This window comes from Ailuropoda melanoleuca, chromosome 4 (genome assembly GCF_002007445.2).
Source record: "Ailuropoda melanoleuca isolate Jingjing chromosome 4, ASM200744v2, whole genome shotgun sequence".
NCBI lineage: Eukaryota > Metazoa > Chordata > Mammalia > Carnivora > Ursidae > Ailuropoda > Ailuropoda melanoleuca.
Window position 1 is genome coordinate 136,290,906 of NC_048221.1, and position 14,970 is coordinate 136,305,875.

A 14,970-nucleotide genomic window follows, 5' to 3' on the forward strand; every position below is an offset into this window, starting at 1 on the left:
TGCAAATCCAATCTTCTAGAGACTTAGCCCCTATGTTATTCTCTACTTCAAGTCATTAATTTAGCAAACATTTACTGAGCTCTTATTATTTGTCAGGCACTGTGCTAGATACTGGAGATTCAAAGATTAGAGAATGCCTCTCACTGGAGGAGTTTATAATCTAGTGGGGAGCCAACTTCCAGTGGAAGCCTGTCAGGCTGGGTAGAAACCCCTGGTCTAACTACCATAAGGCTCAGTTGCTGCCCTCTACCCTGAGCTTACCACACTGCATTGCCTTTTTATTTCAAACATGCGCTTGTCCCTGTGCTAAGTAATTTAATTAATTTGACTCTCACAACAACCTTATGACATAAGTACTGTCATTATTCCCATTTAACAAATGAGGAAACTGAGGCACACAGTGATTAAGTAAACTTAGTAAGAAGAGAGAGAAGCCAGGATTTGAGAACACACTTTCTGGCTCCAGCTTGACACGTTCTGTTTATTTTTCTGTTTCCTCTATTGGAATTTGAGATTGAGTCTGTGCCAAATTCCAATATCTCCTGTGCCCACCATGATTTTTGACACGACAAATAATCAGCAATTTATTCATCAGATGAAAGAAAGAAAAAAGAAACAAAGAAGCCCATAAGTAAACAATTGCACAACGGTTTGATTACCAACATTTACTAAGCATCAACACCGGGCAAATGCCTGCGCAGGTGTACGGAAGGAGCTCAAGATTAATTAACATCCGCGCGCTCAGAAGTTTCAAAATTAGTGTTGACAATTGCGTTTCCCCGCCTACCCGCCAACGCTTCCTCTTTTCGCTGGCCCCGTTCCCTTCTTCTGAAATTCCTGCTCCGCCTCTTCCTCTCCTCTGCCATCCTCTCCGTGGATTTCGCGTCCTGGTTTTCCCGGGCTCCGGCCGCCGGGAGAGGGTTAGTGCGTGGGAGCGCTCCGGCAGCTGCGGGCATGCGCGCTGGGGGCGGCGCACTGCGCATGCGGGAAGATGGCGGGCCAGGCGTCCTGAGAGCCTTGGGTCACCCTGTTTTCCTCCTGTCTACGTTGTAGTTTCCGAGATCGTGGGGCAGTGGCGCGTTCGTTCGCGGGCCGGCCTAGGCAGCGGTGCCTCCGAGCAGGCTGCGGGCTCGGTTCGTGCTCGGCCCCCGGAACACGGCGCATTGGGGGCGGCGCTCGGCCGGAGCGGGAGAAGGCGGGAGAGCTCGCGGGGTGCGAGGCGAGGGACGGCCGGCTGGGCAGCATGAGTCAGCAGCGGCCGGCGCGGAAACTGCCCAGCCTGCTGGTGGACCCGGCGGAGGAGACGGTGCGCCGCCGGTGCCGCGACCCCATCAATGTGGAAGGCCTGCTGGTAAGCCCCGGGGATGGCCTGTGCCGGTAGCGCCCCGGGCCGCGGCGCGGGGTGAGGTGGGGGCGGGTCTCAGGCCCAGCCGCCTCTTCTCGTTCGCTGGGAACCCCGACCCACCGTCCTCTGGGTCGTGAGTTCCTCCTGGGCTGGATTCGTGGCTGCTCCTCGGTCTCCCTGGCTCTCCAGCTGCCCATCATGTGCGCTGAACAGGCCGGTTGGCCTTTCACTTAAAACTTTCTCGCCTTCCTCTTTCAACACTTGCTCCCAAATGTGTCCGTCTTAGTGGCTTTTACCTGGGGCGAGGGAGCACTGTTGGAGAAAATTGCCCAACTTCGCGTTTTTTAACCTCTCCTGGACCCTCGCTGTATCTCTGCAACTTATTTATGTTTGTCTTCATCCTCCTCTCCCATTCTCTTACTTGACTGTAGCCATTAAAAACTCTACACTCCATTACCCACCCCACAGCTGCCCATTCAGTAAATTAAGGAAGATCGCGCTCCCTCCCTTCGTAAGGTTAATTTCCTCTATTCTTGCTTTAGACTAGATGCAATGTATTCTCTTTGGTTCTCGGAGGCATTGATGCATCCATCATTTTCCATTTCTCCCCGTATTTTCAACTTTTCTGCTGGTTTCTTCCCATAATAACTAAGCATTTGCTGAAGTTTAATTGCCCAATCACCATGGTGGCTCAGTGCTCAAAAATAATTTATGAGCATAATCTCATTTAATTCCTCCTGGCAGTCCTGCGAGATTATTACTCTTGTTCTCCCTTTGTCAAAATAGACTTGGAAATGTTAAGTGGCTTGCCAGTGGTTAGATAGTACGTGGAAAAGCCTGGATTTAACATCACGGCGGCTGACTCCTGATGATAAATTTTGGCTACTTAAACTGCATCCTAAATATTTCCCCATCTTGGAAGAGCCTTCCCTTCATTCTAGAAACCCTGTCATCTGTATCTCTTTCCTCCAAACTTTTTCGAAAAATTGTTTGCATTCACTGTGTCTACTGTCATTACCACTGTGGGGGAGGGCCGGGGTGGGGGCGGACCTCTGCCCTCAGCACAGCTCTAAGACTCTTCTAACCAAGTTCACCAACAACCTCGTAAGTTCCATCAGATGTTTCACCCCTTATCTCTAGTTTCCACGTGACTGACCACTTGATTTTGTTGGAAACTCTTTGGAATGGCTTCTTTGGCCATACATACTCTTGGTGCTCCGTGTACTCATCTGGTCTCTCCTTGTGCTCCTTTGGAAACCGTTCTTTCTCTTCACATTCCTTACCTGTTGGCATTATATGGGGTTTTCTTCTACTCTCTACACCTTCTTTTTTTTTTTTTTTTAAAGGTTTTTTTATTTATTTATTTGACCGAGACAGAGACAGCCAGCGAGAGAGGGAACACAAGCAGGGGGAGTGGGAGAGGAAGAAGCAGGCTTCCAGCAGAGGAGGCCTGATGTGGGGCTCGATCCCATAACGCCGGGATCACGCCCTGAGCCGAAGGCAGACGCTTAACCGCTGTGCCACCCAGGCGCCCCTCTACACCTTCTTGACGTGTGACGTTATTCACCACTCCTAGGACTTCTGATACAATCTTCATTGGTACCATCTATATTGGTAGTCTTAATCTTTGAAAATTTGATAAAAGCCCTGAACTCTCAAGTCTCAATTAAGTGGAAAAACCACTTAATTTTGCATTTAATATCAGAAGATACACACATCCCTTGAAGGCTTAGATATTCTTATCTATGTTGGCAGTTTCAGTTACCGTATCGTAACAACTCCTAGATCTATAAATCCAGCTCAGAGCTTTCCAACTGTCTATTGACGTCTCTACTTAGATTTCAAACTCCTAGCCATAATTGAATTCATTATCTTCTTGCTGAAGCAGGCAACAGCTTTGCTATCTCTTATCTTTATAAATGGCACCACACCCACTATATTGCCCGAGCTGGTCTCTAGGCATCATCCTTGCCTTTCCCCTTTTCCAAACCGACCCCCCACTATTGTTCTAATCTAATTAAAATTAATCACCAGTACTTGGCACTTCTAACCATCTATCTTTCAGATTGTTGCAGCGTTTTCCTGCTTTCTTGCCCCCAGACTTGTAGATATTCTTCACGTAGCAGCTATTGTCTTTTTAAAGCATATTTCTTACCATGTCATTTGGCTTAAAGAAGCTATCGCGGTTCCCTAGGGCTTTCAGAATAGAGTTGAAACTTCTTAATATGATCAGGTTCCTGGATTTATCTTTTTTGAACTGCTTATAGTTGCTTGATTTCCAAATTTCCATATTCTTTTGGACCTGTACATACTCATATTCCACCTTCCCAAAAAGCCCTTTTTTAACAAGCGCACATTCTCTTGTTACCTCCCCTGGTTTTCAGGTCTGGTTGTATAGGTCCCTTGTCTGAAGCCTTCCTTGACCTGTCAAGAGTAGGTTAGACACTTCTTTTGTGCTCCGAAAGCACGCTGTGCTTGCTTACCCTGTCTGCAGCGTGTGGCTCTTAGGTCCCTGAGCGCAATGACTCTGTCCGTCTCACTGTTACATCTGCAGTGGTTTGGTGCCTCTCACAAAAACATTCGGTGCATAGTTATCGGATAATTGAAGTAGGTACTCTTACATGTTTGAATGTGTGAGTGTTTATTTTCCTGCTGTAAAATGGTGATTTAAACAGCTCTCTCAGTGTTTTTTAATTGGTTAGTGACTGGAAGTATTTAACGAAGTGTATTGCTACGCAAAGATTATCATGTATCTGGCTGAGTGTTTGATGTTCCCCAGGTAAATGGCTTGAACACTGTCTGGAATTTAGAGAAGGGAGAAAGTGTTGGTTGGAGTTGGAACTTAGTCTACACATTGAAAAATGAGGAAAATTTGAATGAGGGGAATGCAAACACCTTGGACAAAGGTATATTTCCAAAGGGCTCTTAAAGGAATATGACTCCCCAAAATAGGCAGGCGGTACAAAGAGCCATCTGTATAGAGAAATGTTTAACCAATTGAGAGGCAATGCTTAAGAGTTTAGTCCCTAAAACTGACCTCGTTTTCTTTCCTTTGTCCTTTGAGGTCTCAAATTATTAATTACTGTGTAGTCTTCAGATGTGGGACTCGGAGCAGTAGTAAAATAGCTTCCATTGTGCTGACTCGCCTGTCAGGAGCTGCTGGTTCCTGGAGAACTGTGTGCGTTGAGATCGTTGAGATCCGTCGTACTGATTTTCAGTTTGGAGGCCTCTGCCTTCTCCATTCATTCCCCAGCTGAGATACAAGCAGGCTAGGTATGAAGCCTGAAACAGTTGGAGGATGGAAAGGGAAAGTTCTTAGATAGTCCATTCTTGAGGTTTGACTACTACAGAGCTCTCCCTTGGCCTCCCTCAGGGAAATTACAGAGGGGAAGCTCTCAGTGAGACTCTCTAAAGGAACGGAGACTGACAGCTCCCCCAGCAGTGGGTCGCCAGCACTAGAAGCAGCATCTGTGCTGGCGTGCGGGCAGCTTAGTCCCATAGAAATTTGAGGGCTACCGTCTTCAAAATGCTGAAAAGGTCAAAAATAAGTGTTCTGCACCAGCATAACTTTGAAAAGGCTCCCTATTGGCCTAATGTGGGACAATCTGAGCCTCAAAATAACAGATTTTATACTCACAGAATAAAAGAAGAATCCAGGCTCCTCGGATGGAGTTCTTTACGTACAGCCCAGTCCAGCTCCTCCAGATCCTTGGACCCATGAAACTAAAAAGACCATTACCTGATTCGCCCCTGCCCCAGCACGCCCGGCACACACTAGTGAGACAGACAGGATACCTGCGCTAGACATTCCTGTTCCTAAAGGAGGAAATGGGAGTCACAGGGGAGTAACTGGTCCAGAGCAATTCTGAAAGTCAGTTTGCTAAGTGTTAGAAATTTCTTGGTTAGGTCTCAGGGAACCATTCTCTGTGCTCCCAGCTCTACCCTCTGGGCTGTTGGTTCCACTATCTGTCTTCCTTTCTTCCTCATGAGAGGAAACCGTATTTGTAACTGAGTAATTTTATCAGTCTGCTTTCTGGCAGTGGAACTTTGGGTGATGCGTAATCTCTTTTCAGTTTAAACAGTGTCCCTTTTGGTCCAAGCTGACAGTGTTTTTTGCTGATACAATTCTCTCAAAAACTGTGTGGACCTTCTGTGAATCCTGTTGTGGCTCACTCAGCAGACAAACGTCCCACCTTTTTTCTGGATGAATCCTTCTCCACCTTGGGCTCCTCTTGGAATGGCTGACAGACAGTGCCCCAGAGCTTCGTAGAGGCCCTGGCTTAGATTTAGAGGGTCTGTGGGGCTCGTCCTTCATCTCCGTCAAGGCCTTTTGCCTGACTGCATAGCACTTTGAGGCACCATCTTTGATCCACCTGAGGTCTTCCCCAAAAGTTGTGCAGTCACACCCTCACCATCATCTTTACTTTTTTTCAATTTTTATTTTTTTTAGAGAGGGTTGGGGGAGGGGCAGAGGGAGAGAGAGAATCTGAAGCAGGCTCCTTACCCAGCACAGAGGCCGACTTGGGACTCGATCTCACAACCCTGAGATCATGACCTGAGCTGAAATCAAGAGCTGGACACTTAACTGAGTCACCCAGGCGCCCTTCACCTTCATCTTTTGATTATGCCTTTGATTTGGTCTTTCTCAGATGTCTTCTCTTAATTTGAGCTTCTGGAGAGGCTGGGAATTTTTTTAAAGATTTTATTTATTTGAGAGAGTGAGAGCATGAGCAGAGGGAGAAGCAGACTCCCCGCTGAGTGGGAAGCCCAATGCGAGGCTCGATCCAGGATGCCGGGACATTTAACCGACTGAGCCACCCAGGCTGCCCAAGGCTGGGAGTTTTTAAAGCCTTTAAGTCCTGGCTCCTTTTTGTTTAACAGTCCCTTTCTTGATTTCTCTCTCACACATTTTACCGTAGGCTGCAGGGAAAAACCAGGTACCGCAGTCAACACTTGGTGTGGAAACCTCCTTGGTTAGGTTACCTGGGCCATTACTATCAGTTCCCCACATAACTGCAGTTGAAGGTGTTGCTAATCGTTCTGTCCTAGCATAACATCTCCCTTCTGCTTTCTAGTAGCATGATCCTCTCTTCCTTTTGAACCTTCACTGGAGTGCCCTCGAAGTCCAGGTTTCTACTAACAGTTTCTTTCAAAACTGCCAAGTTCAAACAGACATTTTGGTAATTACCCGGCGGTTGTATGAGAGAATATCCTTGAGGTACACACAGAGTTACTTAGAGTCTGCAGTTTACCCTCCGTTGATTCAAGGAAAAAAATTGTGTGTGTGTAGAGTAAGAAATGATAAAACAAGTGTAGTAAAACATTAACATGTGGGGGATTTGGATGAAGGTTTGTAGCAATTCCCAGTGCTACTTACGTACGTTTTAGGAAGGCTGAGATTATTTCAAAAGAAAAAGAAAATGGGTATCCCTGAGAGAGTTTATACAATCAGTCTCCTTTTGAGAGGGGCCTTGATGGCTTCTCAGCTTGATTGGGGGCTCTCTCTATTCCATCTCCTGTTTCCGCTTCCGGGTTCGTAAGGGGGGGCCATTCATAGAAGAGTGTAGAGCCTCGTTGGCCTCCCTCCAGGGGTGAGGTGCACTGCTCTGATCTGAGGGACCTAAATAGCTTGGGCCAAGTGCAGGGGTGGCATTTCATTTACTTTTTTTTTTTTTTTTAATAACTCACTAACTTTTTTGTGAGGAAACATTCTGATTTTTTTTTTAAGATTTTATTTATTCATTTTAGAGAGAGCGCACAAGCAGGGGCTAGAGCGGCAGAAAGAGAGGGAAAAGCAGACTCCCTGCTGAGCAGGGAGCCCAACACAGGACCCTGAGATCATGACCTGAGCTAAAACAGACCCCTAACTGACTGAACCACCCAGGCACCCCCATTTATTCTGATTTTAAAGCCGCTTCAAAAGGAGTTCTATCTAGTCCCTTCTACTCCCAGAAGGGCTCCTGGCCTACTTGTTGAATGCCGTTTACCAAAGTTAGAGTAGCTGGAAAGGCTTGCCAGGTGTCAGGCTGATAGAGTCAGATGATGAATGTTGTATCAGAACACAGAAAATGACACTTGATAATCTCTCAGTGATCTGTGCTCATGTTGTAAACAAGAGGGAGTCTTCACCCTGTGTTCTTATGTCTTAAATGCTCATTGTTTCAGAGTTCTGAGTTACTTATCAGTTGAATTTATCTGTGACAAGGTACTGTTTCAACTTCACATGTTAACAAATATTTACCAAGTGCTCGAATGTGCCAGACGCTGTTCTGGTTCAAAACGCAAAGTGATTCTCTTATGGTTGCATAGGATTTTACAATTGACGCAATTTCTTTTTTAATCTTCACAGTAGCTTGGAAAATGGGCAATAAAATTTTATCAACACCCTTTGTTACAGATAAAGGCTGCGATCTGTCCATGTCTAAGAAGTTAGATAATGGTAGTCCCGAACCCCAGTCTTAAGCCAAGAACTATTTTGAATATAAAGGAGATGAATGTGTCATTGCTGTGGACACTTTGGAAATCTCCAGTATTGTTTACCTGTAGGATTTACACATACTGGGATGTCTGCCCCAGAGGGGCGATAACTGTTGTGATTCCTCCAAGATAAAGAGATCATGTTTTCATAGTTAGAAGGTTTTAAAAAAAAAAAAAAAGGAAAGGAAAAGGGGAAACAAGAGGATGCCATTAGACCCTCCTGTCCCACAGCTCTCGGTGTAGACAGCATGCTGTGCAGCCGCATTTACGATTGAGAGTGTGTGGAAAGGCACGTGGTCCTTGCTCCTCTTGTTATGGCTGATTGAGGTATCATCCCTGTGCCAACCTGCGAACGGCAGCAGTCTCGATAAGAGGACAAGAGAGAGGGGAGTACAGAGCCGAAAAGATGCCCTTCTGGAATATGCAGCGAGCAGATAGCAAGGCGGCCAGTTAGGATACCATTAAGTGCTGTATGTAGAACTTGGCCCTGCTACTCTAAATTAAGAACAGAAGTCTATTTGCAGCAAGGCACCTATGAGCCCTGCTATGTTAACCCTTTCTGTGTACTTTTTTAAGGAACATATAACAATTTAGCTTATTTGTTTGTGTGTGTTTCAGATCAGTGTGATGAGCATGGTTTCTTTCTCATTTAGGAATCTTGCTACAGTAAACTGTGTCTCCTGCAGTATTAGCGGAAGGGTTCAGTGTAAAAACAGCAATGACCGTTGGTCACGTTCGTGTCTGACTTTAACAGGACGGCCCTTCAGTGGTTCACTGGAGGGTTCCGTGTTTGCAGGTTGCTGTTGTCAGCGCTGTTGTTCGGGAGAGTTTGTCAGGCGTGGTCCCTGCCCCTAAGACAGGCCTTCCCAACTCTGATTTCACACATGCCAGCAGGTCTGCGTTTTCCTTTCCATTCCAACAGCTAAGCTAATTCTACAGCAGAATTCTGTTTCAGCAGAATTTTTCCATATCAAGTTAACTTGCTAGTAGATGCCGTAATTTTGTTGTAGATGATACAGAAATCATTGTGCCAAGGATTTGCTGACACCGAGGTAAACAGAGAGCTTCTGAGCTGCCTACCTTGCCTTTAGGCTTTCCCATCCCCCAGTCTTTTTGCTGTATTGCTACCATGGTTACATTCCTGAACCATGAGCTTGGGTATGTCATATTCTTGTTCAGAAATCTGTGGTGACTCTCCGCTGGTTATGACACGAAGTCCAAACTGCTTAGCATGACTTCCGTACCTCTGTTGAATACGGCATGCCTTTCTAACTTCAGTGTCAAGTTAGTCTTGCACTGACCACACAGGTGGGTCCTCAAAAGGTGCCATGCCATTTACATTTTCATACCTTTGTTCGTTTCATTTCCTGCACTAGGAATCCTATATTTTCCCTCTTTCTTGAAGCTCCCACAGGTTCAGGCAAAATCTGGCTTGCTCTTCAAGGCTCAGCTGGGGATCCCCTTCCCTGTGAATCCTTCTGTGATATCCCTCTCTGGGTGTATCCATAGTATTCCTGCCAATTCTTCTCTTAGAGCACCTTGGAGAATTCACCTATGCCAGTGCTACAGCCAATTTCAGGGCCAGATTTTTCACTTAGGCAAGAGTTGAACCTGATCACAGCCTGTCTGGAGGCACCTGTCATCGTTATACTTTGTTGTAAGCATGAGGCTAACCTAGGTTTCTGTTTACCTGGCTTTATCTAAAGGTTTTATATATTTTTTTCAAAAACAATTTTTAATGTATTACAAATGTTTTACTACCAATTTCTGTAAACTTTCATAAATACCTGATAAGATGGCGAGCATTGGGAGTGGAGCTGCTACTCATTTCCTGGTGGTTTGAAGAATTTAAAAGAAGTTTTTTTATTAATCTGATACCAAAGTTTCTAGTTACATAGTATGCATTATTGTCAGTTATCTGAAATGCTGTTGTTTTTCCATTAATTATAATGGGAATGCATGGCCACCTGTGAAACCTTATGAACAAATTTTTAGAAGCCACTTATACTTAAATAGCGAGGGGTGAGCATTTGCCAGCTTAGAGACAACTTCCACTTCTACTGAGCTTTCCAGAGTCAGACAGTGTCCTAATTTTCTTTGTATTCACTTTTATCCTCAGTATGTGATACAGATAGTAAATTAGTGTCTATTCAGTAGTAACTTCTCATTCATATTTCTCCCGCACCCCTTTCTGTAACTACTGCTCCATATTCATGGAAGCCTGTGAGGCATGAGAAACGTAACTGTGTGAGCGCTGCCAGTTGTGAGCACAGTTAGAATAGATACGGTGTGGAGGAAGGACTGCTTTTCTCACAACCGAATTTTCACCCCAGGGTGAAAAAAAACAACAACAACAACCCTTATATTATCTAGGAAATGTTCATTTGCTTTTGCTCATTTTGCATTGTTGTCTTTAAATTACTAATTTAAATTTCTGTATTTTTTTTCTAGCCATCAAAAATAAGGATTAATTTAGAAGATAATGTACAGTATGTGTCCATGAGAAGTAAGTTGATCCTGGAATAGGTTTTAGGTTTTGTAGTTTGAATTTCGTATGATTTAAATGATTTATTTTAAATGTACATTAGTTGATGAGAAACTTCAGTAAAATATATTATTTGTACACCGATTTTCAGCAGAATCGCCTGAGGTTGTGGGCTGAATAATGTGCACAAACACCAGTTGATTCTTTGTTGCTTTTAGAAATCATTTTTAAAATGGAGTGGTCCGTTTAAGTTTAAGGATATTTTCTCAGAATTCTGTGAGAGCAGTTACTTGTTACTGTCAGCAGAATTGAAGGCCATTGACAACAGGCAGGAGAACTGTCCTTGGCCTCCAGATTCCCTTTGATTCCCTTGCTCTCTCCCATTCCTGCCGTGGACCAGCATGCAGAGTCACCAAAAGGAGATGGAATTCCAGTTCCTCTCGTTCCCAGCCTTCTAGAATTGTCACCATAGATATCTCCACCCCTAACCTCCCCTTAATTTGGTCTAACCACAAGGAATAGACCGTGCGTAGGTCCCATATATGGATCTGAATATCCGCCCTTAATTTCTCCTCAGCCCCTGCCACAGTCTCACACATAGCTGGTCCCCGGGTTTGGGCAGTTTTACGTTGGCAGCGTGTCCTGCGTCTGACAGTCACCACCACCTTACAGTGTTGTCTAACACACACTGAGCTTGTACGGTGAGCGCTGCGTTAAGCTCTTTGCATGGATTGTCACAACAACTCTTTAAAATGTAATTGTGGGTTATTACTCATTTTTTATAGATGAGTAAACTGAGGCCTCAGGATTCAACCCGCACACCTCTCAGACTTGAGCCTCTCGTCTTACCTACTGGGTTAGACTGCTCCTTCTAGCGTGGTGGGATAGCCTGCTCAGTAGCTTGTCTGCTTTTAGGCTCTTCCACTTGGCTGCCAGTGGGATTTTCCTGACACAGAACTGGGATTGGGATCTCACTCAACCTAGAATTCTTCCACAATGTTCTATTACAGATAGAGAAAACCCTGACTCCTCATTTATTTGGTTTTATTTATTTGTATTAAATTTATAAGTCACCTCATATCCTCAAAAGAAACAAGGCAGTAGGGAATGGCTGGACAGGAAGACAGGGTTATAGGTCGTTCCAGCTCCACCAGGCAGCCTGGTCTGCCAGCTGCTGCCCTCACCCATCTCTACCAGCTGTGGGACCCCTGAATCCACCCGTTCTCAGCCTCGGCTCTGTCTCATGAAGCCTCTGGCCCTCCGTCAGAGGGGAGAAGAGCTTCCTGTCCACCTGTCTGTCCTCTGCCCGCTCACCCCCCCTTAGGAGGACTTCCTTACTCCTGCTCCAGTCAGGTTTCATCTCCTCCTTTCAGGGAGCTTGGATGCCTCGCTTGGCACTGACCTCAGGACATTGTGATAGAGTTCTTAGTAGACTAGGAAACATCTTTAGTTTGAAAACCTTTTTTTTTTTTTTTTAAAGATTTTATTTATTTATTTGACAGAGAGAGACAGCCAGAGAGAGAGGGACCACAAGCAGGGGGAGTAGGAGAGGAAGAAGCAGGCTCCCAGCGGAGGAGCCTGATGCGGGGCTCGATCCCACAACACCGGGATCATGCCCTGAGCCGAAGACAGACGCTTAACAACTGAGCCACCCAGGCGCCCCTAGTTTGAAAACCTTTTGAGTCATGTTTGTATTCCATCAGCAAGTAACTGTCAGGTTTTAGGTTTTCAGTGAATATCTTTCTAAAGTGACTAACATGGTGGGAATATACTTAACCCAGAGCTTATAAGACCCTGTCGTGTTAGCAATTAGGGTGATTAGATGTATGCTTTTTCAAGTTAGAATTTCTCTGTTGTAGTCTGCCAAGGTTTTTTTTGTAGAATTGTGACTTTCTTCTAATTAAACACCATTTTAATTCCTATTTATTCCTGTTTAACAGTAAGCGTAGGAGTGGTCTCCACAGAGAAGACCTGTGCATTATAAAATAACGTACTTGTGTTCCTGGAGTAGCCACTAGCGGGCTTTAACCTGAATGTGACATTGTAGAGGTTCCGGATACGGGAATTTCCCGGCCGAAGACAGGATGAATGTTTCTTTTGAAGCATACTCACTGTCGTATGCTGTGAAAGTAGAAAAAAGGAAAGATCACATACTTCACACCAAAAGGACAGCTGGGTTATTTGTAAAATTACTTACTCTGCACACCAAACCATAAGAACTTGTTTTTTAGTATCAAGTGAGGAAAGATGAAAGGAACGCTAATACTCGCTCGGTTCAGACAAGCACGTGAGCCGAGGCCTGCACACATACACGGGGTAAAATTGATAGAACCCCACCTGGATAGCAGGTTTAGCGTGACAGACATTCCTTAAAATACCCCTTGACCTGTCAATTCCAAATCAGGGAACTTAACTAAAGGAACCAAGGATGCATACAAAAATTTAGGTGCAGGGAGATTTACCGAAGTATTGGGCAAAATAGCAAAGTTGAAGACAGTCGGAATTTCCAGTTTTGGGGTAAGTTTAACAAATATTACATGCAGTTAAGTATTATGCAGCCGTGAAGAATAATGTTGAAATACATTTGTTGCCAAGTGGGGATGTTCACAATGTTGAGTTAAAGCAGCTTGTTAAAAGATAGTTTGTTATTGTTGTTTTTAAAAGTTCAGTGTACATAGTGGTAACTTGTGTGTGTCTGTGTGCAGAGGGGGCAGGGTGTGTATGAAAAACCAAAATAATCAGAGTGGGTGACAGAGGGAGGGAATTAAAGAGATTTTTTCCCCCTTCATTTGCTTATCTGTTAAGTTAATATAGGCTAGTGAATATTTAAAAAAAATAGAGATGCCATTTTTCCTCAAGGTATGTCCTTCTGTTTTAATAGAAGACTAATTTGAGCTCGTTCAAAAACTTGCATCAACGTTACACTGTGACACGTATAGGAATAGTTTAAGTATTAAAAAGAAGGGGCGCCTGGGTGGCACAGCAGTTGGGCGTCTGCCTGCGGCTCAGGGCGTGATCCCGGCGTTCTGGGATCGAGCCCCACATCAGGCTCCTCCGCTATGAGCCTGCTTCTTCCTCTCCCGCTCTCCCTGCTTGTGTTCCCTCTATCGCTGGCTGTCTCTATCTCTGTCAAATAAATAAATAAAATCTTTAAAAAAAAAAAAAGTATTAAAAAGCCAAGTCTCTACCTTTGCTTTGTAAAGAATTTTTTAACTTGAAGACTAAATAAGAAATTCAATTTTAAAAACTATTTCTAATCCTATTCCTGAGCGTGGTGTGGGTAGAAATGCACACTCTCTACTTTATGTTTGATAAGATGCTGCAGACGCCTACAAATTCCCACATCCGGGGGAATTAGCTGCGAATTTCAAATCCTCCTCGAAGACTAAAGCCTTTGTTTACCTGAGATAAGCTGATGCATTTTTAGCCAGTGTAAGAAATCTGTTTCATAAAAATTAGCTATGTTGTGTTCAGTGTGTAGAATTTCTTTAGGTGTCTGTGCTTACTGAGGAAATAAATTACTTTTTTTAATGACTGAAAAAGAAGGGCTATTGAGAATTTTATAAATTTGTTTCTTTTGTTTCCCAGAAGCTCTAAAAGTGAAGAGACCTCGTTTTGATGTATCTCTGGTTTATTTAACTCGAAAATTTATGGATCTTGTCAGATCTGCTCCTGGGGGTATTCTCGACTTAAACAAGGTTGCCACAAAACTGGGAGTGCGGAAACGAAGAGTGTATGATATCACCAATGTCTTAGATGGAATCGATCTGGTTGAAAAAAAGTCTAAGAACCATATTCGATGGATGTGAGTTGGTTTCGAACTTTTCCTGGCTTTTTTTTTTTTTTTTTTTACCTTTTAGTGAAAATACCATGCTTGAAACAAACAAGATATTAGCAGTGTTTTGACAGGACAAACAAAGTAGAGATGGCTTCTTGTTAGGAAAGGATTCTATAAAAATTTCTCACATTGTCCCACAAGGTACATTTTTTTTTCCCTGAGTAGGACTAAATAAAAGTCATAGACCTGGAATATCATTTTGATATTACAGAAAAGTTGAATGGAATAATGATTAGTTTTAAGAGTTTTGCTTTTCAAGATCATAAGAAGGGGACATCTAATTGTTTAGGAGATTTTTTTTTTTCCAAATGATTATTGATATCAGGAGGAATTTAGTTAAGGTTGTAAAACAGTATAATGTAAGAAACACTTAGAGGCTTCCCACCCCAGGGGTTATATTCATTTGTTCTGGGGCAAAGGCAGGAATCTAATCTACCCCAGGTGATTATGAGTCACATAGGCTATGGATCACACACTGTCCTGAATGTAAAAAACAATCAGACAGTGTCTTAAAGGCAAGTCGCCTGGGTGGCTCAGGCACTTAAGCGTCCAACTCTTGATTTTGGCTCAGGTCATGATCTCAGGGTGGCGAAATCAAGCTCTGCCCTAACCGTGGAAGCCTGCTTGAGATTGTCTCTCCCCCTCTCCCCATCTGCCCACTCGTGCATGCGCTCTGACTTGCTCTTTCTAAAAAAAAAAAGACAATTGCTGAAGACTTCATATTTGATTAGGGAGGATCATGGGAAAAAGACCTTATGGTGTAGAAGCAGTTATATTTATATAGATGTGTGCGTGCACGTGTGCGTAAGAAGTAGACGCAGTTAT

The 14,970-nt window shown here is 44.0% G+C and overlaps 1 protein-coding gene across 5 annotated transcripts in view; it reads left to right on the top strand.

The window, feature by feature from the left end:
• Positions 1-969: 969 nt before the first annotated feature.
• Positions 970-14,970, top strand: part of E2F6 (E2F transcription factor 6) — a 25,578-nt gene continuing 11,577 nt past the window's right edge. The window contains exons 1-3 of one of the 5 annotated variants that reach the window (XM_034659897.1): positions 970-1,351; positions 10,274-10,328; positions 13,896-14,112. In XM_034659897.1, coding sequence (XP_034515788.1) covers positions 1,244-1,351; positions 10,274-10,328; positions 13,896-14,112 — 380 coding nt within the window. In that variant the 5' untranslated portion in view covers positions 970-1,243. Of the gene's footprint in view, positions 1,352-10,273; positions 10,329-13,895; positions 14,113-14,970 lie in introns of those variants that run through there. The other 4 variants (XM_034659900.1, XM_034659899.1, XM_034659903.1 and 1 more) reach the window with 4 other exon arrangements.